The 23,533-nt window shown below is 40.4% G+C and overlaps 1 protein-coding gene across 1 annotated transcript; it reads left to right on the top strand.

The window, feature by feature from the left end:
* Nucleotides 1-8,161: 8,161 nt before the first annotated feature.
* znf16l (zinc finger protein 16 like) lies at nt 8,162-22,087 on the top strand. Its single transcript, XM_085443576.1, has 3 exons — nt 8,162-9,094; nt 10,355-10,567; nt 19,062-22,087. The coding sequence occupies exons 1-3, from the start codon at nt 8,347-8,349 to the stop codon at nt 19,766-19,768; spliced, it is 1,668 nt and encodes a 555-aa protein (XP_085299702.1). The 5' UTR covers nt 8,162-8,346; the 3' UTR covers nt 19,769-22,087.
* The last annotated feature ends 1,446 nt before the right edge of the window (nt 22,088-23,533 follow it).

Genomic DNA, 23,533 nt, shown 5'->3' with positions numbered 1-23,533 from the left:
TAAAGCTCTTTGTATTGTTAGAGCTACTTTGTAATTACAATGAACATGTGTTACACTGGACATTAGGCACACAAAGAACTACAAAACACAGAAGCATGTGACCGATAATATTGTATAAGAGTAATATTTAGACTTAGACCGTATTAATTACTTAAAATTAGTAACAGATAATCTCAAATAAAAATATTGTATAAAATAATCAATTCAAATTATTCAGTGCAAAACAATACTGAAGGTAACACAGCTAATCAACTGCAAGTGAAAAGTCACACAAACAATGACTATATGGCTAAACACTGAGTACAAAGTCAGTCTGCCTTTACCTAACTTGTAACATTTACAAAATGTAGCCTAAATTCATCACAGAAGTTAAGGTCACATCAAGCAAAAAGACAGTATTCACACCTAGTTATCAGCTACAAGTATCCATAATATTTTGGTGTGCATGTACATAACAACGATGAACAACTAGAACATATTTGATTCACTCAGAAAATGAAAGCTATACGCTTCAAAAAGTAAACTGTTGGATTAACAAGAAAAATTAATATGTACATCAGTTGCACACAATAAGTTTTGGTTAGTCAACATTAATGTTCTGATTTATAGCTGCACAACTTTTACATGCTAAATGAACATGATTTTTATATGATATTTATTATGTTTTTCAGTCATTTACAGTTATTGCATGTAAATATAACACAAAATGTTTGTTTATGTTTAACCTTTTTATGTTCAGTGTATTTAGTTATCTTATGTTAAACCAATATAATGACTTAATTTTAATAATTATTATATATATGTATTTGTCTTGCTAATCTCAAATTACAGATAAATATCAGTTGGTCTACAGGCTCACATCTGCAGATGATAAATACATTTTGTACATCATTTGGTTTAAATAAATATCTCTGAGATATTAATTCTAAACACTTTAAAAACAGCAAGGCAATGAACAAAAACATGTGTCTTTAACCAGTTATCTGTATTTTCTCAGTATTGCAGAATTACAAAACTGGACTTACACTTAACACTGTAAGCATGTGACACTCTTTTTTTGAACTGTAATACAACACAGCACTGAGAAAACCTGCTGCTCTCGAGCAAGAAAAGCTACAACAGGAAAGTTACTAAACTGTCTCATAGCAAATAGTAAAGTGGGACGCGGCCCAAGACCAAGCTGCCATAGTACCTCAAAAGTATCCTTCAGCTCAGGAGAGTATCCAGAGGTACAAGGTAAGTGTTCAATACGCCGAATAACAGCAGCAGCTATTGCACTGACAGTTTACTGTAACTAGTCAGTCATTGTCAGTCACTGTCATTGTGTATAAACGGTGGAAGATGTAGGTCCAGCAAGAAGTGAGCAGTTTTCTAAATGCTGTGCGTGCTGCTGGTTGTCCCACAAACTGGGGTATGCCCAGTCTTGTCTATGGTGAACATGCAGCTAGCATGGAGCAAGCTTTCATTTAATTTGATTTAGTATATTTTCAGTGCTTGCAAACAGGATACACAACATTTGGATAACTGTTACACTACATCTGGGGTCTGTGTAGATTCCCCTGACCGCAGAAACTACAGGGTGGGCCATTTATATGGATACACCGTAATAACATGGGAATGGTTGGTGATATTAAAGTCCTGTTTGTGGCACATTAGTATATGTGAGGGGGCAAACTCCTCAAGATGGGTGGTGACCATGGTGGCCATTTAGAAGTCGGCCATCTTGGATACAACTTTTGTTTCTTCAACAGGAAGAGGGTCATGTGACACATAAATAATGGGCCACCCTAGTTTCTGCAGTTCTGCATGTTTATCGTGCCCAAGGCTGTGTGTGGATATTGTTACTGCTGACATACTTTCAAAGGAGCAGCTACATTAATAATAATAATTTTGTAATTGTTGCTGGTAACACCAGACACTGATAAAAGTTTATAATGGTCTGTTAATTTAGCTTTAAAAATGTAAATAATCTTAACTCACATTATATTTGAATATTTCTGATTTGATTCTCACACCAATTGACAATGGTTAACATTAGCTAACCGGTGCCTTACGTTGCTCCTGGCCAGCCAACATACTAGTAAAAAAAATGTTACCGCCAAATGTTACTTATATATAAAGGGTCTACGCTCTTTCTCGTTGGTATTTTAGCTTTAAATTTGTATTTACCTGTAAAGTGTAGATCTCCAGACCACAATAAAGTTTCCAAACAATGGTGAACTGAGCTGCTGTCCAGGGGGCGGAGCTTCCAGAGAAAACGCATATATATGACAATTACAAGGCTAAATTATGTTTAGATGACAAATTTAAGTTACTCATCTCGGATATATTATGTTCTTATATGCAGATTCAACAACCACGCCTATTACATTTTTTTTATATTTCTGGTGAGTTTTACAAAAAGGCAAGCAGAATTAAGTGCTCTTTGACTTTGTCAAAAAGGATGTTAAACTATTTATAACAAAAAATCTGTTTAATTAAAAGTGTGCGACATGGTTAACTGACTATATGTAGACAAGGGATTAAAATATGAATGTGGAGCATTTGGTAAAACATATTAGACTCAAACATTAAGGATGGTTAACAAGATGAAACTTATTTGTTAATGACCATAAACCATTGAAGCTCATTTACTTGCTAATGCTAGCTGTTTCTGTATAAAGCGCCCACTATAATTGATCTCAGAGCGGTGAAAGCAGAGCTGGCAGCAGCCTGCTTTGTACACTGGTCTCCCATCAGTGAAAGACCAGAGGTTATGACAGCTATGTTTGAGATGAAAGCAAACTGATCACTTTATTTTGGTACATTTTATTTTGTCTCTTTTTCCGATTTGACAAGGTAAGCACATGAGTCGTATGTGTTGGGTTGATGTTACAGCAGAGATGAGAGACAGAAGGGCAGTTTAGGTGATTCTTGGTGCATGCAAATCACGATAAAGAGTAGTACGCGTGAACCTAGACTGAAGTCACAGCTGCTGTTGCATACCAAATAGCAACTTATAGGGCACAGGGAATGGGGATGACTGATTCAGTATCATGAAAAGCGAGACTTGAAATGTGAGTCGATAGCAGACAGAGAAACAGTAGTGTGGAAACTGATAGCTAAAGTAGAAATGCATAATTGATGTTGTCATTGAGTAGGTGTATATGTAAATGCTTCACCCCAGTGCAGATAAGAAATGGTTACTTGACAGAGATTAAATGTAAAAATGATCATCTATCGCACTTACAAAACTACAAAATGTAGAAAGTAAAGAAATGCTTCTTGCCTAACGATGCCAGATCATGAAGAAAAATGCAGACAAGAATTTACATTTTGTAATTTGCACTGATGTTGCTCTGTTATGTTAGTTTTCTATAAAACAGAATAACAGTTACACATTCTGACACAGAAAGATATTCAATATGATACAGATAAAATATAACAGATGATATAAAGTCAGAAATGTGAAATGTGCAGACCTGCATCCAGGTATTCTATCAGGCGTGTCTAAGAAGCTGTTAAAATGAAAAATTGTCATGTATGATGTGACAGTTGGACATAGTGCCGCTCCATGCAGCTCTACGTAGTTTATATACAGCAGCCAAAGTAAAAGGGAAAGGATGCCGGATTTAGCCCTACCTTTGCTGCATTGTTCCTTCCTGAGAGCTTGTTGTTTGAGGACATCAGCCATAGTGTGGAGCTGACAGGCAGTGATACTGAGACTAGTGTTACTTGAGAGCCTTAAATGTGGCCCTCATTGTTCAGTGCCTCTTGGTCAGAAAGTGTTTGAGAAGTCGAACTGCGTTTGTGAAAACAGCGCTGTTGCATTTTTCAACTTATGACAAAGTATTCAAGACATCATTGGGGGACTCTTGAAAATATGTTCCTGCGTGCAAAAATTGTGCAACAGTGTTACAGTAGAGTCCTGATCAAAAGTTTAGACCACATGCCTTTAAAAGGTCAAATCTGTGCAAAAATAAGGATTTTTGTGGCTTTGGAGTGGATTGGATCAATCCTTTTTAGAGAGAGGGACTTACCATCAAATAGATGATTTTCTTCTAAGCCCATTTCATTTAATTTAGAGAGGCTCACCTTGTGCATGTTTAAAGGGATGTCGAAACCCAGGATGGGGGGCACGGCAGACCCACGACCAGGCCGGCAAGGCGAGGAGCTGGCCCGAATGGTGGCTGAAATGGCGACTACCCAGTGGAGTTGGTGCCTGTACGGGGAAGTCTGTGCGACCGAAGGCAAAGGTCGACGCGTGGTTGTGGTCTTGTCCTGCCTTCATTATTGTGGTTTATGTGCTCTTGGGTGGTGTTTTTCTGTTGGCTGTGTGCAGGAGGATGGAGGCTGGCCTGTGCTGGCAGACATAGGTACCAGGCTAGTAGTCTAGCTGCACCTAGGTGGGTCTGGGGCAGGCTTGGGGTTCTGTGTGTGCTCCACCTCCAGGCTGGGGCTCTGGCTGGGCCTTGGGGGCATGGGTCCGGGTTGGTGTGTGGCACTTGGCCCCAGCGTCTGTGGGGCTTGGCAGTACCCCTGGTCCAAGGGCAGGCTGTTGCCCTTGGTGGATTCCAGGGAACGGGAGTGCCTACCAGGGTCGGCGGGGTTGCTGGGTCCAGGGAGGGGGGACTTTACATAGAGTATGAGAATGTTGGTGTGTGTACAGTGTTCACTTCTGTTTGTCTCCATGTTGGGTGCGTGCTGAGTATTTGCATATGTGTGCATGATGGTGGCAATGCATGTTTGTGTCTGTGTGTGCCTGTTTGTCTGTGTTTATTGATGGATGGATGGATGGATGGATGGATGGATGGATGGATGGATGGATGGATGGATGGGCTGACTTTTATGGTTTCTTGACTGACATTATGCTTTATATGATGGTGTCCTCATTGTTAGGGATTTTAATGTTCACGTTCTATTAATGAGCCAGTGGCAAAGGACTTTGTAAACATCACGGACACTTTTAACCTTGTGTCTCATTCCACACATAAAGGCGGACACACTTGATCTTCATTTATGTTCTTTTCTCAACTTGTGATGCAGTGTTCTCTGATCATGTTCCTGTGTTATTTGAAGTTCCTCTTTCCTGTACCACAGTTTTTTTAAAATATGTTTGATTGTTTGTGCTTTTCTTATTTGTGCCTATACCACAGTTGAACCGCACTCTCCTGCTCGCTGTAGGCGCCAGTATACCCTCTGTATTGCTTCACGACATCATCACAGATTCAGCCACTACCTGCTGCTTCTGGCCATTTGCACTCTACTCCTGCACTCTGTATGAGGGTTCTTGGGAGGGGTTGAGCTGACACCAGCTGTTGTCTGGCAAACGGTCATTGGCATCATGCCCCCCACCCCCCTTCGCCTCTCTGGGGCTGCAGGCTGGCCCGGTCGGGGGTCTGGTGGGCTGCTCTGCTGCTGCGTAGGCTGGGGTAATTGTCATGCTTAGTACTGGCACAAGATGGTGCTAAACATATTCTAAAAATTCTAACTTTAAGCACTTATTCCCTAAATCCAGTTTTTGAGAGCAGGGCTCCACGCTTCAAATAGTCTTCACACATGTGGAGTTTCATGTCCACTTTAACCCTGCATTTCAACATACAACTACTTGTATAGATGCCCTTCTCCACGTTAAACAGATAAGGGCATCTATTGCATTTTAAAACAGAGAGGGTAGACAGATACTTTAATATTAACATATCAATGAAAAAACATCGTTGGCTAAATGTACAACATATAAACAGCTTTTTTGCTAATACATAATTCATTTTTAATCATCCTGTAGATATATACAGTTCTCCCTTAATTTCAGATGTGCTTTTATTTTAAAGTAAAATTTACTTTTTAAAAATATGATGTAGGCCTGTGTTTCTGAGCTGATTAAAAGCTTTGAAAAGCATTGTTAATCTGTAGAGCCAGCACCCCAATACTGGAAATCTGAATCGGCTCTTTGTTTAAGAAATCCTAATGTTTGCTCCTGTGAGTATTACCGGTACCCAGTAGTCTTTGAAGAAGTTAGATGGAGCTGCTGGGTGAGGGGACTCCCCCAGTTCTAACTGCCTCTATCCTCCAGATGTCTACCCTGCCTACTCTGATAAAAACCCAGTGGTCATGAATAGCTTTGCAGGCCCAGTATTTCACCAGCCACACTGTTGCAGAAGCTCCCTTCTACATAGGTGGACTTGGTGGATTCAATTTAGTGGCTTGGAAAACTAAGCTCCAAGGTGATACTGTTTATTTAAAGGCTAATACTCAGATTTTTAAAAAGGGAATGTCCACAATTTAGACTTTCTGAAGATTGTTTTAGTAAAGCAATTTAGCAGGAGCAAAGCAAACAACAAACCAAGTAATAATAATAATCACATAATAATCAAATGACTTGAATTATACTTATCTAATTAACCTACTCTAAGCTAACACTGATTTTGTTCTGATCTTTGAGAGGAGAGAGACTGAGGAGAGAACAGGCACGCCTTGGCCACCGACACACTTATGTGTCTTTCATGCTGATAACAATAATAATCCAACAGGAAAACAGCAAAACTTGTAAATTCAGTCCATCAATAATAACATTGATAGAGTCACTAGCGTTTTGTTTTTATAAGACGTTGTTTTTATGTATCTAATGATATTAGGATTCAACTGTATTGTATAAATACACATGTATAAATACGGGATAGTAAAATACAGTTTGCATCTAATCAGAAGTGCAAGAGCAGTAAGTGCAACAGGAGCAGATTATATACAGAGTGGGGGGATAACAGGTGGGAATAGTTATGAACAGATTATGTACAAATAAGTATACAGATGTTTATATAGAGACAGCAAATATACTGATGCACTGATATGTCTTTTGTTTTCAAATAGATTTTATATGGTATAGTTATGTGTGAAATAAATATAAGATCAGTTCCATTCCTATTTTCACTGAGTGCAGTGCATTCGTTTTCTGGTGCATGCTTTTGGCTTATAGTAATTCATGTAAACGAGTCATTCCTACTATTCGGTGCCATTTCAGTGTGATCACTCGTCATCAAAAAATACAAAATTTTGAATTATTTTAACATTTCATCTAAAAGAGGGATTTTCAACCTATAAGAAAAATGTATTGGTCCAGCTAAGGATATTATATTATAATATTTTTTAAAATCAAAGTCTTTACCCATGACGTGCCAAATGTCCACCCTGTTACAGGACATTCAATTTTCTATTAATAACTGTTTTGAATACACAGTTATAGTAATATTTACATTTTCTAAAAGCTACAATGTCCCTTTTTAAAATCTGCAAGGAAATTTCATGTTACAGTGCATAGCAATAACAGGGGTGACGGTAACAGGGGGGAGATTTTATGCTAAACTTAGCCATTACTACTAGCATGATGAACAACAAGCTAGTACATGGTGACCACTAAGAACCATTTTTAACATGTTTATTAGCCATATTATAAAAATTACAAAAAAAAAATTGTTTCCACTATTAATAAGCGTAACAGGTTGGACGTGTTATGCTTTGCCACATTACAAAATCTTGCTAAAACATTGAAAAAAGGGTTGATTAAAGAGTGGTACTTACTCGTCTTCTTCTTGAAAGTTTTCCCTCCAAAATATGTTACATCCGGGAGTGTCATGTGACTAAAAGAATAATCAGGTGATGTGTTCTATGGAATTCTTATCAGAGTAACAGGGGTGACAGTTGATTCAGGGACACAACATTTTTTAAAGATTTTAAGTATTAAACATGCATTAATAATAAAAAAAGAACATTTGATGAGGAACATTAGAAATAAGCCAATCCAGAAATGATGAAAAATTTAGATTTTTTTTTTTTTTTTTAAGTTATATTTGTAACTGAAGTCGAGCAAGCATGACTGGGGACATAGTACTTTAGTGACTTGTGCTAAAATAAAAGTAATTTACTTTTAATGTATTTATCCTGTGTATATATCAATGTGTTCTATGGTAGAGGGGGGTTAAACATACAAGAAAATGGTTTAGAAATAAGCATTAGACAAGTTTTACACTAAATATACCATATTATGTCATTAGGACTCAAATGGCACCGAATAGTAAGAATGACCCAAACTCTGATATTGCTGCAGCTCTGTTCTGTGTCTGTCAAGTACCACGTGTCGAAAACAATACTTCCATTCACTCATTTCGAAACAAAATGGGTAATGAGCCTACATCCAGACAGCTATTCGGCACGAAATGCTTTTATTTTGAAAATACATTTCCGGTAACAGTCACGTTAAGTGAGGCAAACCTAACAATCCGACCGTCTCTCAGCACCATCCAAACATTAGCTTGCTAAATAGCTTCCAGCTACCCAAACTGAAGAAAACCGAGCGCTCCATCCAAATAATCTATGAGTCGCAAACGAAACCACAGTTTCACTGAAGCGAGCCTGTCTCCTGAAGCCCACGGCGTCTTCATGGAGCCTCCCGGGTCAGTAAGTGCAGCTGACGGTGATTTCGTGGAGCTGGAACCCGACGAAGAGCTTCTCTGCTCGGTTAGCGACATCACTGAGCACCTCGGGAGAAACATCACCGTAGTGCTGGAGACTGCGTTGTCCGAGATCCGTAAAATGGTCAGCATCCGGATAAGAGTATTGAAAATGGAACTTCGCGAGAAAAGCGAAGAAATCGAAATGTTAAAAGCACAACTGGATACAGTTCAGCGGGATGGTAGGGACGCATTTCCTGGCGTGGCGAGCGTAGAGCCGCCTGCAGAGGCTGGCTTCAAGAAACATGACTTCAGCTCTGGAGCCAAGCACAACAATATCGACCCACGGAGAGCCAAAGCGCTCATGTCTGGTGTGAAGAAGGAAAATATAGACGCCATTTGTCACTATCTGATGAAAGACAAGAACTCGAGAGGATGTGCTGAAATGGACGGAGACCAGAGCGACCAGGCCGGTGACAGGGAGGTGCGCCAAGGGCCAGACCCGCATTCCCTCAACTTGTGGTCGGACAGCGGGATGGCCGGGACCGTGTCTATGCACGTAGATTCCGAGTCCACCACAGATGACATCTTCAGCATGCTCCCTTCCGGTAGCAAGCGAATGTATGAATATGAATGGATGGCACCAATGGAATACACTTCAGACCTGAAAGGTAAACACACATAGACGTAGTCATAAATAATGCTTATTTACTTATAACTTGATGACTAATATGACTACAGAGCCAAGTACGTGTTTACCACAATATAGAAACGTATAAGTGCTTGAAGTAGTTCTCCAGGCTTGTTGAAGGGCATCCAAGGCTCTCCAACTCCAAATGCGTCCTAAAGCATGACTGAGCATGCGTTTCACACGCGAACCTCTCATGAACTCTTCTGTGCACATAGTGACCATTTTTGGCACTTTTTTTTGTAGTGTTAAAATGGGAACAAATTATGTGTTTTTGCAGTTTGCTGCTAAAACAAAATAACTAATGACATCACAAGCCCAGCACGTTCAGGGTGCATCCTCCTGTTGTCCACGTGGGGACAGTGTTTATATTGCAAACTGTCTTTGGTAGATTTTTTTACCAGCGTCTGTGACATTCAACAGTTGGCTCACTGTTTGGATGCACAAAAGAAAATAATGACTACACTACACACTAACTACACACTAACTACACACTCCAAATAAGCAGAGTGTCACAAATCTTTTACCATCACGCTCACTCTTCCCCTGGTTGGTGTGGTGCATTTTCCTACAGAAATGGGGAGTGACATGTTTGTTTTTCCTTTGTTTTTCTCACAAGCACTTTCTGCTTGTGACGGCGTTCTTTAGAAAATCCCATTTTTACCTTTTCTTATTGCACTAAATGTGACGATGCATTCATGGAAAGCATCGTGTAAATCATTTATCATAAGTCTCATTTTGCTTTGTCTGTCAGCAAAATAAAAAAACTGGTACATATTGGTTCACACTTTGGACAAAAGTTGAAATGAGACACTGCGAGGTTGTGTCATTTTAAATCAGTCATGTGATTTGGGGGCCACTTACTTACCCTAACCCTATACAGGCCTCTATGGGGTTAGGTAAGTGGTGCTGGCAGACCACCTGACTCCAGGACATCACCATCAAGCACAATCATTACCTTTTTATGAACAGCATAAAAATGTAATACAATAATGTATTCATACACTTCATGATAAATTTGATTTCCATTGTTGACTTTTACTTTTCTGCAAATTCATGTTTTGTATTTTGAACTTAATTGTTCAAAAATATCCAATAATATATCAACATTTTAGATCTGGACAGTTTTGCAAGTAATAAGTCTTTATATTGATTTGATCTGTTGTATCAGTCTATTTATATGGTAACCACTGGCTTGTAGAACATTAATATTAACCCTGATTTTTCTGCTATTGTGCCACAGTTATAAAGGAGCCTGATCATGAGAACGCCTGCACCACTGAGACAGAGAATGATGGGAATGAAGATGACTCGACCACGAGGGAGGGGTCGATACCTGAGCAAGCACAGACTCCGCTGTCACGTGCCCAGCCTTGCGACTTCTCTATGGAGCCTCAGAGCTCTCCAGGGGAGGAAGGGAATCCTTTGGAGGACTGCACAGACAGGCCTGAGGCAGGTGCGAATGTAGCGAATTATTTTAAAACCCCGTACTTATTGCATACAATTACAAGTGGCATATTGCAATACCAGGTCAGTGTATACAGCTGAACTTTAATACTGGTGGTGACACATAGATAGGTTGTCTGTCATCAGTGACAGAAACTTTGATAAGAAAATAACTTTCATTTTGTGCACACTAATAAATGCAGCTGCCTGGTTGCTGCGCTCGGCGATGAAATTTTGTTTAGTGTTTACGTCATAAATGTTATCGTGAATTTATTTGAAACACTGTGATTTAATTTCAAGGCTAAATCACCCACCTTTAAGTGCCAGTTCACAACAATAATCAACTCAAGGCATGTTGTGTGGTGGACGTTTCAAATAACGACTGAAACCGACAATTTCAAACTAAATATTTACTTGGTGAAATTGCTGATGTTGACAAATAGCAAGGGATACATAACTTTCATATTCTGCACATAACCTTCATAACATCAGCAAGAGGCTAGCAGCAGCACTAGGATAATTCCCTGCATTTCAAAATAAAAACACTTCCTGTCTATACCTTTCAAAATAAAGCAAAAATAATTGTCACTAGCAGTTTAAACATAGCTGCAGTTTATATATTCACTGTAATAAATGACAAGAAGAATAAGCTGAATCAGCTGAACCCAATATCATAAAGTGTCATTTAATTTCAATTCACAACATCCCCCCCCCCCCCCCACCCCCCCATCAGCAGTTGTTCATCAGTATCCAGCTACCTTACATCTCTAATGGATGTGATAGCCGAACAGGTCTCTTCAGCAAACTTCCTCACAAGTGCGAACATTACATGAACAAATGCGTTTATCGCTCCCTGGAAAAAAATGCTATTCTCCCGATCCTCCAGGTTTGGGAGGGTCAGTTATTGTCTCCAGTCAAGACAACATCTCCCACTTTCAACACTTCAGAGCAAATCCAGAGCAGTTCACTTCAGAGCCGTCTGTCAAGTTGTCACTGCCAGTGGCTCCATAAGCTGGTTAAGAATCTCTACCCATACTCATCCTCGACCAATGTCCCCCCAGCTTGCGTTGATCGTCTGAGATGGGCAAAGTGTAGTCTTTGGCAGAACAGAAGTGAGTCTCCCCTAAATGGACCTCTGATGCATCACTGTACACATAAGAAAGAGGTCGTGAATTCAACATGGCCTCTACCTCAAGTAAAGTAGTTAACACCTCAAAGTTCAGGACTCATCAAGAATGGACGCTCTCCGATGCATTCATCACAGTATGAATGTGTATGAATGTGTATGAATGTGTATGACTGTTAGATAGTAAGCACTTAACGACTTAGAAAACGTGCTTGTGTGGGGTGGATGTGGGTTTGATTGGGTGAAAGAATTAGTTGTATAAAGCGCTTTGAGCTTTGAGTGCTTTTCTACTCTATCTGAGCACTCAGAGTAGAAAAGCGCTGTATAATAACCACTCCATTTACCAGATGTGGGGTTCAACACCTGGCCCTGTGGTGCAGTCAGAGTAACAGAACTGAATACGCTCAAAACTAGAGAGGCTGTGGATAGAGCAGGGTAGGACTGGGCGATATATCGAGTTTTTTAAAAATATTGATATATTTTCATACGACATATAAGATATGACAATATCGTTTATATCGATATAGTCCATGTTACGTTATAACTATTCTTGTGGAGCCGCAAGTTTGCCTCTCTTTCATCCACTTTTGTCTCTACGCAACGTTACTCGGCCTCGCCTCTCCTTCACTGAACACCACTCCCCCTCCTCCCCCATAGCTTCGCCTGCAGGCAATGACAAGATGGACACGGCAAATCTCCGTTAACGAGTTACCGCGGATCGCCCCGTGCGTGGGGGTGGACAGCGTCAACATGTTAGCGAGCTAACCGCCTAACACCATGGCCTAGCATGGCCTAAAATCCTTTCATTTTCTCATAAATTGACAGCGCGCCTTATGTATGAATTCTGGTAGTGCTTGATGACCGCAAACCAATTTTATGTGGTACACAGCGCTCAGCAATCTGTCAAATGTTTCAGTACGACTTTGCTAAGCTACGGAGCTGCACCGCTTGATGAATTGTTGGAGCATTACGGCTACCGAGGAGCCTCGCGGAGTGTTACGTACTGTGCTTCAACGTGATATTACCGTACTGTGTATAAGGACCATAAATGGCACCTGTTCAGAGACGTGGTTATGAAGCGGATTTCAAACTCAAGGCTGTCAGTCACGCAGTAGAACTTGGGAACAGAGCAGCTGTGAAATCTGTCTGTTATTATGCTCAGCGTCTGTCAGTTTACATTTTGACTGCACAATTGTGAGCTTTTTGTTATGCACAAAAACAGTTTTCTTTTATTTATGGAACATTATTATTTAATAAATGCTCATAATTTATTTTTGAGTAATTTCTTCATGTACATCTACGCTCTATGTTAATAAAAGTGCCTGTGTGACATCTGGGACACAGCAAAAAGAACTCTGTTTTTGTTCTTACCTTATGGCTTTAAAACTAAAATATCGAGATATGAATTTTGGGTCATATCGCCCAGTTCTAGAGCAGGGCACTATGACCAAAAATATTTATCACCATATACATTTGAAAATTTGCGATAACGATATAACTGACGATATGATTGACACTAAACAAAATACTTTACAACTCCACAACTTTATTAGTGCAAAAAAAAAACCATCAGTGTATTTTCACTTAAACAAGCAGCTGTTTTTTATGTGCATTAAAGTTATATAAACATTTAACATTGCAAATGCAAATTCCTTCTTGACAGTTTAACCAAAAGGCATTTCCAGTGGAAATTGGCCGACTTATCCTCAGCATAACCATGTATAATATCCACTAAAGTTAAAAAGAGGTTATGCACACACAATACGGTAACATTATGTTGAAGCACAGTACGTATCACTCCGCAAGGCTCCGCCTACGATAGCCGTAATGCTCCGACAGTCCATCAAGCAGTGCGGCTTCGTAGCTTAGCAAAGTCGTACTAAAACATTTGACAAAATAGTGCTTTGTTGTGTATCTGACGGATGAAAGCTTAACCAGTTCCACACCACTGAAGTTGCAGCATTTTTACAAACCAATTCTGGTTCATCCGTTTCATTCAACGATCCGCTTTCGCCCTTCTCATTTTCCGTCGCCGCCATGCTTTTTCCGCCATGTGCGTATGAAAACAAAGGCACTGCACATGCGTCATTTTCTTATTTTTGCCCAACATTATACCGGTATTACCGTGAACGGTATGATATGGCCCAGCCCTAGTTGTGGACTCTCCATTATCCCCCCTCACCTTACTCAAAAGCACTGTGTCTGCTGTGGAAACCTTCAGGTTTCTGGGATCCACAGTCTCGCCTCAGGAACTGTTGATCCAGTCTATAATCCAGTCTGTTCTCTGCTCATCCATTATTGTAGGGCTTGGATCAGCCACCAAACAGGCCAAGACCAGACTACAACGGACAATGAGGTCTGCAGAAAAAGTCATTGGTGCTGGTAGGCGCTACAGAGCACTGTATGCCAAAACAAGAAGACAGCGTCTTTCTATAGGCCATCACTTTGATGAATACTTACTACATTCACATAGTCCTGTACCAGTCATAGTACAGGACCATACCTGCTGAAATCAAAGCGTACTGCATACACTGTTTTGTTCTTTTGTATGTAATTACTTATCCATCCCTTATTTATCCCATAATTTCATTCCAACATTTTTGCTCTCTGCACCATACGTGTTGTTGTTGTCTTTGTATACGCGCGCACATACGTGGTCAATAAAACTGATTCTGATTCTGACATTTCCACGACCACCTCATTTGTGTGCACTGTCTGTCCACATAACTCTCAGATCTGGTGATTTTGTCCCATTTGCACAGATTCATGGCTGCGTTTGACAGAATCTCCTTTGCTGTTGTGGTAACCAAAAAGGCCTTCTCCACAAATGGTAAATGGACTGATTCTTATATAGCGCTTTTCTACTCTCCCGGAGTACTCAAAGCACTCTATACAACATGTCACATTCACCCACTCACACCCATTCTCACAAGCACTGACTCTAAACTGAGTGCTTTTCTAACTACATTCACACTCCGATGGATGCATCGGAGAGCAACTTGGGGTGAGTATCTTACCCAAGGATACTTGGCATGCAGACTGGAGGAGCCAGGGATCTAACCACCAACCTTCCAATCAGTAGGTGACCTGCTCTACCTCAAGAGCTACAGCCACCACATTACATGAACTGCAACGGAAACGCTTCATACTGCCTGAGATGTTTTCTTATGGTTGCAGCTAACAGGAATAGGCCGGCTAACACACCAAATACCACTCATTCACATGTCTGTGAAGGTTCTCAGTCATCCAGGTCATTGTAGTCAAAGGAGCTTGCAAAGAAAAGCGTCTGGACTTCTTTAAGTTGCTTGAAGACGGGTGAGAGGTGAAACGTCTTCAAGCAACTTAAAGAAGTCCAGCCGCTTTTCTTTGTAAGCTCCTTTGAACACTCATTCACATAATGCACAACTCAGTTTTGCAGCCTTTGGTTGGAGGTCCATCAAGCCACAGAAACCAAACAGCATGTGTGTCCTGTTGTCCTAGAGCAGGGGTAGGCAACCTTTTTGATGACGAGTGCCATCTAAAATTTCCTCAGAAGTCAATGTGCCATATAATTGCATTAGCAATAAATTTAATAACACTCTATATTAACAGTTGCTGCGCTGAGCGGACAGCTCCTGAAACATTTGAAGTGTCAGAATGTGGAAATTTCAACATCGCTTGAAAAAACTGACAGCTAGCAACGTCCCTCTCACCAGTAGGCTAAGTGATTTTTAGCCAATTACAAGTTGAATCTGGTAGTTGGGGTTGTTAGCTAAGATACCGTCATTAAGAAGCGGTACAACTAATGTGTCTATGCGAGCTAATTTGCAATGTGCACCGCTGGCCCGGCCATTTATTTTTTAATTCACTGCATGAAAACAAACGCTGTGGTGACAGTGATGTACAGTCTTGTTGGTATATGTTTGATTTCTATACATTTTACATCAGATAAAAACTTTGGTTTAAGCTTCAGATAATTATTTAATAAAAACTAGATATTTTAAATGAAAATAAGAAAGTATGTCTTTGTGCCCCCCTCTCCCTGTTAATGCCCTACCTGGCCCCCTGGCAAAACTTTCCTAGACCCGCCCCTGCACAGTTACCAGCTGTCAGCTACATAAAAAAGGATCCTGGTGTTATTTGTCTCTCAGAAACAGTTCATAACTTCCCTTCAACTCATTCATGTCACCTAAAAGGTAAACCTGTTTCTCCATCACCTGCTCAGCTCTGATGATTCAGTAAGGACGTCTCCTGGTTTCATCTTCATGTTTCCCTCTCACCACATATCCAAACCGATATCATGACCAGCAGCTTTACAGCTGTGGCTCCAGCAAACAACAGCTGATACTAGAAATTAATATTAAATAAATTCTAACAACAGCTGATCAAGCTTAAACGTGCTGCTGTTGTTTAGCGCGACATCCGCTGGTTTCCTCTTTCTGGCGCAAAGTCAGAGATAAACAAAGGAGAGACGGGACTTGCATCAGAAATACCGATCAGCTGATCATTGATCAGTTTCATGATTGAATGAGAGAAGAAAAGGCAGCTGACAGCGTAAAGATTCAGAATGACTCCAGCTTTGTGTCTTTTTTTCATTCTAGCTAAAGTACAGGACAAACTGTGTTCCTTTTCAGCTCAATACGAAACGCTTGATATTTTCTCTGAATACGTGACGATTCCGTTTTATACGGCATGGTGGGCAATCCTACTAACTAACCTTATGAATAAAATAAAGTTCACTATCAGTAACATCATAGCACCACCCAGCTGTATAGAAACTCCGTCATGCTAGCTAGTATGCAGTACGAGTTATTGTAACTGACAGTAAAAAGTCAGCACAAGGAAAATAAACTCCACCTAAACTTGGTTTATATCTGACCTAGATAGACTGCAGGTCATAACTTCTTACCTGAAGTTCAGTTCATTGATCAATGGTCATGAAAATTTGCATAATTAAGATTAAGGAACTGACCTCCCAGCTCATTGTTCCTTCAGTGGGCTGGTTTCAGTCATCATGCAAATGTACTGTTTATAAGATTGAAAGCTGCAGTCAGCTGAGACTGAAAATGCTACGTCCAGATGAACAGAATCAACTTTTGGAGAACAATGGAAAATGCATAACATGAGGAAAGACGAGGAGAAAAAATAACTCAAACAGGGAGATCAGTTTGAGAACAGAAAAAAACACCTCAGCACATGAATCAGCACATCTCACTACATAGAAGACATAAGCTTCGAAGGCATTTGGAGGAGGGGGGTGATTGTAGGTCTGTGTCAGTGTACATGCATATGTGTGCGTATGAGTGTGTGTGTGTTCCGTGTTCAGCCGAGAGAAAGTGTCCCTTCACCCAGTTAGACAAAAGTCAACAATCTTCGGTCGACGCGGGTGGCCTTGAATGAGGAGGGAGAAAGTCACAACACAGTCTTGTTATCCAAAGGAGGATTGTTATTCCCATCAGCTTTTGCCTTGAGTATCCAGCTGGCGCCATGAGATGAAGATGGTAGTTGTTTTGGTTAGTGCGAACAAACTGCTTCCAATTTTACAGTTGGTCTAATGTCTGTCACTGGTCACCAGGTCTCTCAATTCGTGTTGTTCTTCTTCAAGATGTTATCCATATAGCAGAGCCATGAGCTTCTCCAAGATCTTATCCATATAGCATTCAAAAACACAGTCTGAGTACTCACAGCCCTGTCCATCGTCTATCATGTCGGCCAGCCTTGTGGGATTTTGAACAGCTGTAGCCGCTTCTTGTTCTTCAGTAAGCCAGGTCCAATCAGCCAGAACTCTGTTATCGTGGTTCCGAATTGGTAGATGTCGTTCACTGTCCTCCATCGAGAGTGTCGCCAGACACACGACGCAACTTACCATCGAGTAGCCGTCAGCAAACGTCGCCGCAGGACAATCAGGCTCTCCCAAGCCCAGGAAGGTGTCAGTTTCATTAAGGGACCAGTTGATCAAATCCATAATTCTTCTTTAGGTTTTTAGAGAACCAGTCTGGGAGACTCTCTTAGGGTTAGAGAATAAGCGAGACTATACAATAGACATGAGAAGCCAAGCAGGAAAGACAAGGGAGAGGGAGAAGGAGAAAGTGTGACCGCCTCCATCAAGAGCCAAGAGAAGAAGAAGAATATAGAATAGGGCAAATTATTATAAACCTTGTTTGTAAGGAGCAGGATTTTCAATGTAATTCTAGATTTAACAGGGAGCCAATGAAGGGAAGCCAATATAGCAGAAAGCTGCTCTCTCTTTCTAGTCCCTGTCAGTGCTGTCACTGCAGTATTTTAGATCAACTGAAGGCTTTTTAGGGAGTTTTTGGGGGAACGTGATAATAATTCATTACAGTAGTGCATTGAGAATATCCTGTTAAAAAAATGACTCCTAAATTCCTCACACTATTAATGCAGGCCAAAGCAATGGCACCCAGGTTAAAGATCTGGTTAGATATCATATCTCTAACATTTTTAGTGCAATGACCTCAGTTTATCTGAATTTAGGAGCAGGAAGTTAGAGGACATCTAGGTCTTTGTTTTTAAGACTTTCCTGCAGTTTAAGTAACTGGTGTGTGTTATCTGGCTCCATGGATAGACAGAGCTCAGGATCATCACATGGCATTAGAAATCTTGGAGTCATTTTTGACTATGATATGTCCTTCAGTGCATATATGTAGGACTGCTTTCATCCATTTGTGCAAAATCTCTAAAATTAGAAATATTCTGTCTCAGAGTGACATGCATTTATTAGGCTGGACGACTGTAATTCGTTATTATCAGGATGTCCTAAAACTCCCTGAAAAGCCTTCAGTTAATCCAAAATGCTGCAGCAAGAGTACTGACAGGGACTAGAAAGAGAGCAGATTTCTCCTTTATTGGCTTCCCTTCATTGGCTCCCTGTTAAATCCAGAACCCTGCTCCTCACATACATCTCATCAGTCAGTGGACTGGTTCATTCACACAAGCACTTTTTCTATATTGTTTTTAACAGCATAGTTTGTGTCTAACGTTCACCCTTACTTAGTATCTTGCACAAGGATATTTGGCATGCAGACTGGATTGAACCAACAACCTTCTGGTTTGTAGGTGACCCGCTCTACCACCTGAGCTGCAGCCACCCACCTTATAGGACCATATCACCCCATTAGAGCACTTCTGATTTGAGACTTTCTTCTTAGAGTAGTTACAGTATCCAAAGTCATATCCAGTGAGGATGCAACACTATTAACAACTAGATCTGGGGGAGCTCAGGTAGCTGCTCTCCTCTATGTTGGAACATGTCATCGAAGACGATAACAGTGGAGGAATTATATCCGTAAACTTAGTTACAGCACTTTCAGACTGTAATGCAATTTATTCCCTACTGCTGTGTTATTCATCATTGTAAATTTAACTGTCTTTGTTTCAGACCAGCAGTTATCCAGTCACACCTACATCTGCTCAATGTGTGGAACCTTCTGCCCTGACTCTTTCTTTCTGGAGGAGCACATAAAACTAATACACTCAGACTCTGCTGGAGCCCTGGCTCTCCAGGCACTCCAGTCCACGTCCTCCACTACACCCTCCATGGGAGATAGCAGTGGTGATTCCAGGAGGGCTGGTGGGAGCCAAAATGAGGGAAGCACACAATTTGGGTCTGTTGCAAGCATCAGTCAAGGAGGGGGTCCTATAAAAAAGGAGATAAAAATTGAGGGGGGGTATGAATGTGGGGACTGTGGCCGCCGCTTCAACTACCTCGGCAACCTGCGGCAGCACCAGCGCATCCATACTGGAGAAAAACCCTTTGTGTGTCCAGAGTGCGGGGAGAGATTTCGCCATGCAGCCCGCTTAAAAAGCCACAGGCTAATTCACAGCGGTGCCCAGAGCCCGTTTCCTTGCCCTCAGTGTGGGAAAGGTTTCTCTGTGCTGTCAGGACTCAAGAGACACCAACGGGTGCACACTGGTGAGAGTCCATACGCATGTCCTCAGTGCGGACGGCGCTTTAAAGAACTGGGAAACTTGTACACCCACCAGAGGATTCACAGCGGGGCCACACCCTACCGCTGTCAGCAGTGTGGGCGCAGCTTCCGACATCTGGGCACCTACAAGAGTCACCGCTGCACCCCGGGACAGTAATCGGCCTCTGCTTCTGCTCTCCACACTCCTAATACTATGAAGTCTAAAATGTAGATCAAAGATAGATTGTGATCCAGAGTTTGACTCATAAGTCGTAATTTCAGTGCTCTCTGATGACACCGTGAGGACGCTGGACATGTGAAGACTCGGTTTTATGAGATGATGCCCCAATGTTCATGTTCTGTTATATTCATGATGGAGATGTGCTTAATGAGCCTCAGTGTCTTGAATAAACTGACCTCAAGGCAAATACATTGAATTGTTCTTTAGCTTTCAACAGTATTGCAACGCCTTCATCACCAGATGAAGTCTGAAATTCTCTGAGAATAATCGAAAACCACCGGCAAAATGATTATTAAGCAAACCACTGGTACAAGTTACCTGTCCTGCAGTGAGATTGGTAAAGTTTTTTTCAATGTGTATACATTGAGCTTGGAAGTCCTATGGTGTATAGTGTATAGTATGGTGCTTATAAACATGACGGCAGGTGTGTCATAGCTAAATTCTCAAGAACCTGCTGTCTCTAAAGTCACTTAACTACTTCCTGAAGTAAAGCACAACATATTTTTTAAATTTAAAACTGCTTGAACAGACACAGAAACTTGTCAGCTTCTATGTGTAACAGGTAAGGTCCTAGATTTCTTCCTTTCTAATGATAAGAATATCATATTCACAGCCACATTTCTAAATTATGGCAAAATATTATATTTTTAAACCGGGTTTCATTTTGTCTGTTGTTAGTATTGCATCCACAAGGTCACATATCAGGCAAGCCTTTGGCTAATTCTTTTATTTATTTATTTTTTGCCATAATGACAAGTTCACCTGACATTGAGAATTAAAGCTAGAGTATAATTTCTTTCTGGAGTAGCTGCTGGTTCACAGGTTTTGCTTATCAGGACATAAGAAATCATCTGGTCCTTTGCAGAGGGTTTGATTTTAGATTTGAGAAGTGATTCTACTCTACCGGAGTTGCAGCTCATTGAACATTGTACACACATCAAGAATACCTCTTCAGTCATTAAAATAATTTCATTTTGATCTGCTGACAAATTAAGGCGATTTACACATCTCTTTTATTAGCGTATAGTTAATATAGTTAGTATTTAAATATGTCCAAATGAAATCTTCAGAGCTCCAATGTGCAGCTGTCAATGTCAATATAAAAAGCAGCACTAAGGGCGCAGTTAGAGCTAAAGTTACTAACTCGAATTAATATTAATTGAAGCACTCTGTGCAATAAAACACCACATTAATAACTTTCTGCAGCATTATTCTCTCATCATGTCAATAAAAATGTTGCATTTAACTTACATTTTGTATATTCTTTATATTTATCATCATCATCTGGTAACATTTGTGATTCGATTGGGGAAAAACCCAAGAGATCACTTTATGCGGAAGAGTCATATGACGTGCAAAAGTCCCATGTTTATATGAGCGCACACAGAGCTCGGCTTAACAGAGACAGCTGTTAATCACTATTGTGATACCTGTTATTCCCAACTTGGGTTTTAGGTTTGTTGAACAAGCAAAGGCAAAAAAAAAAGAAAAGCCTGTGTGTGTTTGTTTCTGGAACACTGAACTTTCTGCACTTATTTCAAAAGATCCTGAAACAACAACGCATTTTAATAATTTACCAAAAACGATGCCAAACTGGAGTAATGGCGTATGAAAAGCTAAGTACACTCCATGAACTCAGTACCTTGGAGAACCACTTGAAGAAGATGTTTTCTGTGTGACTTTATCAGTCTCCTCATCACATTGTTGTGGAGGGACTTTGGCCTACTCTTGTTTACAGCGTTGGTTCAGTTCAGTGTTTATGTACAGGTCTGCTAAGGCCCACCATAGCTTTCACGACATGGTCTGGACTTCGACTGGGCCATTGCAACACTTTCTTTTCTGTTTTTTTAACCATTCTGTTTGATATTTTCTGTTTTGTGGTCATTGTCCTGCTGCAGTATTAGAAAAGCTCATGACTGCTTCAATGACTATGTGGCTGCAAAACAGAACAAGCAGACCAAATAATTTTTTGTTTTGTTTTTTTGTGTTTGTTTACAGTTTCTTCATGTGAATTTGCTGTGACATCAAACCCTGGCTCAGTGATTTTGAATATTATCCACTTGTGAATAATTGTTCTCACTGCAGAATGAGATGCAATTGTTGGAAATGGCCTTTAACCCTTCCCAGATTAATGGTCAGCTTCCCTGAGTTAATGGCTTTCCTCCTCAGCATTGTGTAGACTTTTTATCTCCTGAAAATATGAATAAAAATAAATCTAACTACAAGTATTGGCTCCTCTATTATACACTATGTTACTCCTCATATTATTTAAGTAATAAAATGATCTTTGTTACCAGGCCAGTAAAACACTGGTCTTTTTTTATGCATTCAGAAACTTGATGACATGCTGGGATATTTCAATCAGAAAGGCAAAGCATTTCTTATTTGACCAACATGGTTGAAGTATGTTTAAATCATGAATCTTTGATAACTAAAATGTAACAGTTTGACTCTCGTAGGTTCATATTAACTGATTTGTTCTCAAACCCGCTGAATCTCCAGGATCCCTCTTACATGTGTAACTAAATGGACGGACCTGACGAAGCTTTTGGACAGCACCACCCACATGTAGACTGTTTGTGTAACACCAACAAAACTTGGCTTTTGTGATATGTTTGCTGTCCTGATGCTACTTTGTGTTTATATTTAAAACCTAATTCTACAGTTTGTGTGTTTGATGATACAAAATTGTGAATTGCAGAAAAGTCATTAGCCACTGAAAGAAAAAAAAAAGCACATAAGTGTCAAACATGAGTTTGACACTTATGTGCTAGAGGGTGTGGGAAGCCATAGCCCCGCCCCCCAGAGCATGGGACATATCAGGAAGGAACTTGGGGTTAGTAGTAGTTAGGATATTTGGCATTCTGACTGGGAGCAGCAGGGATCAAACCACCAACCGTCTGATTAGAGAAAGACCTGCTCTACCTTCTGAGGTACAGCTGCTCCAACTTAACATGTGTCTCATTGGACTGTGGAAGAGCCTATAAACTCCACAAATATGCTCTAGCTAACCAGTTAGTTTAAACACAAAGCCCTCTTGCTGTAGGGCATCAGTGCCAGTCACCTCACGATCTCAATGTCAGATTCTATTCCTGCATTTTGTGTTTTAAGACAGAGTATTTTATACACCATTAAAACTGCCTGAAAGATATCCATGCAGTCAGCTGTGCTCTGTGTCAGCCCAACTGAAATCATAATTTCATGTAGTAGCTTCTTTTCCCTGACTTCCATCCACAGACAGATGTGCACAAATGTTCAGACCTCGGTCAGATAGTGGACCAGCGTCGCTGACGAGAGAACACATCCACTGTGCCAAGACATTTATTGTATTTAACATTTCAAAGTTTGGCACACTTTTGCTCTTGTCTGCAAACATTAATAGCCTCTGCAGTCCAGCTGGCCCCGTTCCTTTTTATTATTCTGCACGGGCATCTTCTTCAGCTACAGCTGCTGTGAAACATGAATGTGTGATTGAATGTGTTTTAAAATATATCAAGATACAAAAGTATTCTTGTCATTGATTAAGTCTATGGTGTTCTACCATCTTCAGTGTTTTAAGGTTTTAAAATAGGTTATAGATTTGTCTGGATTATTTTTAGCCCACACATTGAATTTTAGCAGTGTTTCCATGTTTTTCTTAATTTGTTTTCTTCACTATTATCTATTATAGGATAATGTAGGAATGTTTTCTTTTTAAAGCAA

This window comes from Copadichromis virginalis, linkage group LG3, assembly GCF_057382275.1.
Source record: "Copadichromis virginalis isolate Kocher_CV1m ecotype Utaka linkage group LG3, C_Virginalis_male_GT1.1, whole genome shotgun sequence".
Taxonomy (NCBI): Eukaryota; Metazoa; Chordata; class Actinopteri; order Cichliformes; family Cichlidae; genus Copadichromis; species Copadichromis virginalis.
This window is presented reverse-complemented; position numbering and strand designations above follow the sequence as displayed.

Bases quoted from the DNA above. Each gene is read 5' to 3' on its own strand.
- znf16l (XM_085443576.1), top strand. From the start codon at position 8,347: ATGAGTCGCAAACGAAACCACAGTTTCACTGAAGCGAGCCTGTCTCCT. The intron at 9,095-10,354 runs GTAAACACACAT...ATTGTGCCACAG, and splicing joins ATACACTTCAGACCTGAAAG to TTATAAAGGAGCCTGATCAT. The intron at 10,568-19,061 runs GTGCGAATGTAG...TCTTTGTTTCAG, and splicing joins CACAGACAGGCCTGAGGCAG to ACCAGCAGTTATCCAGTCAC.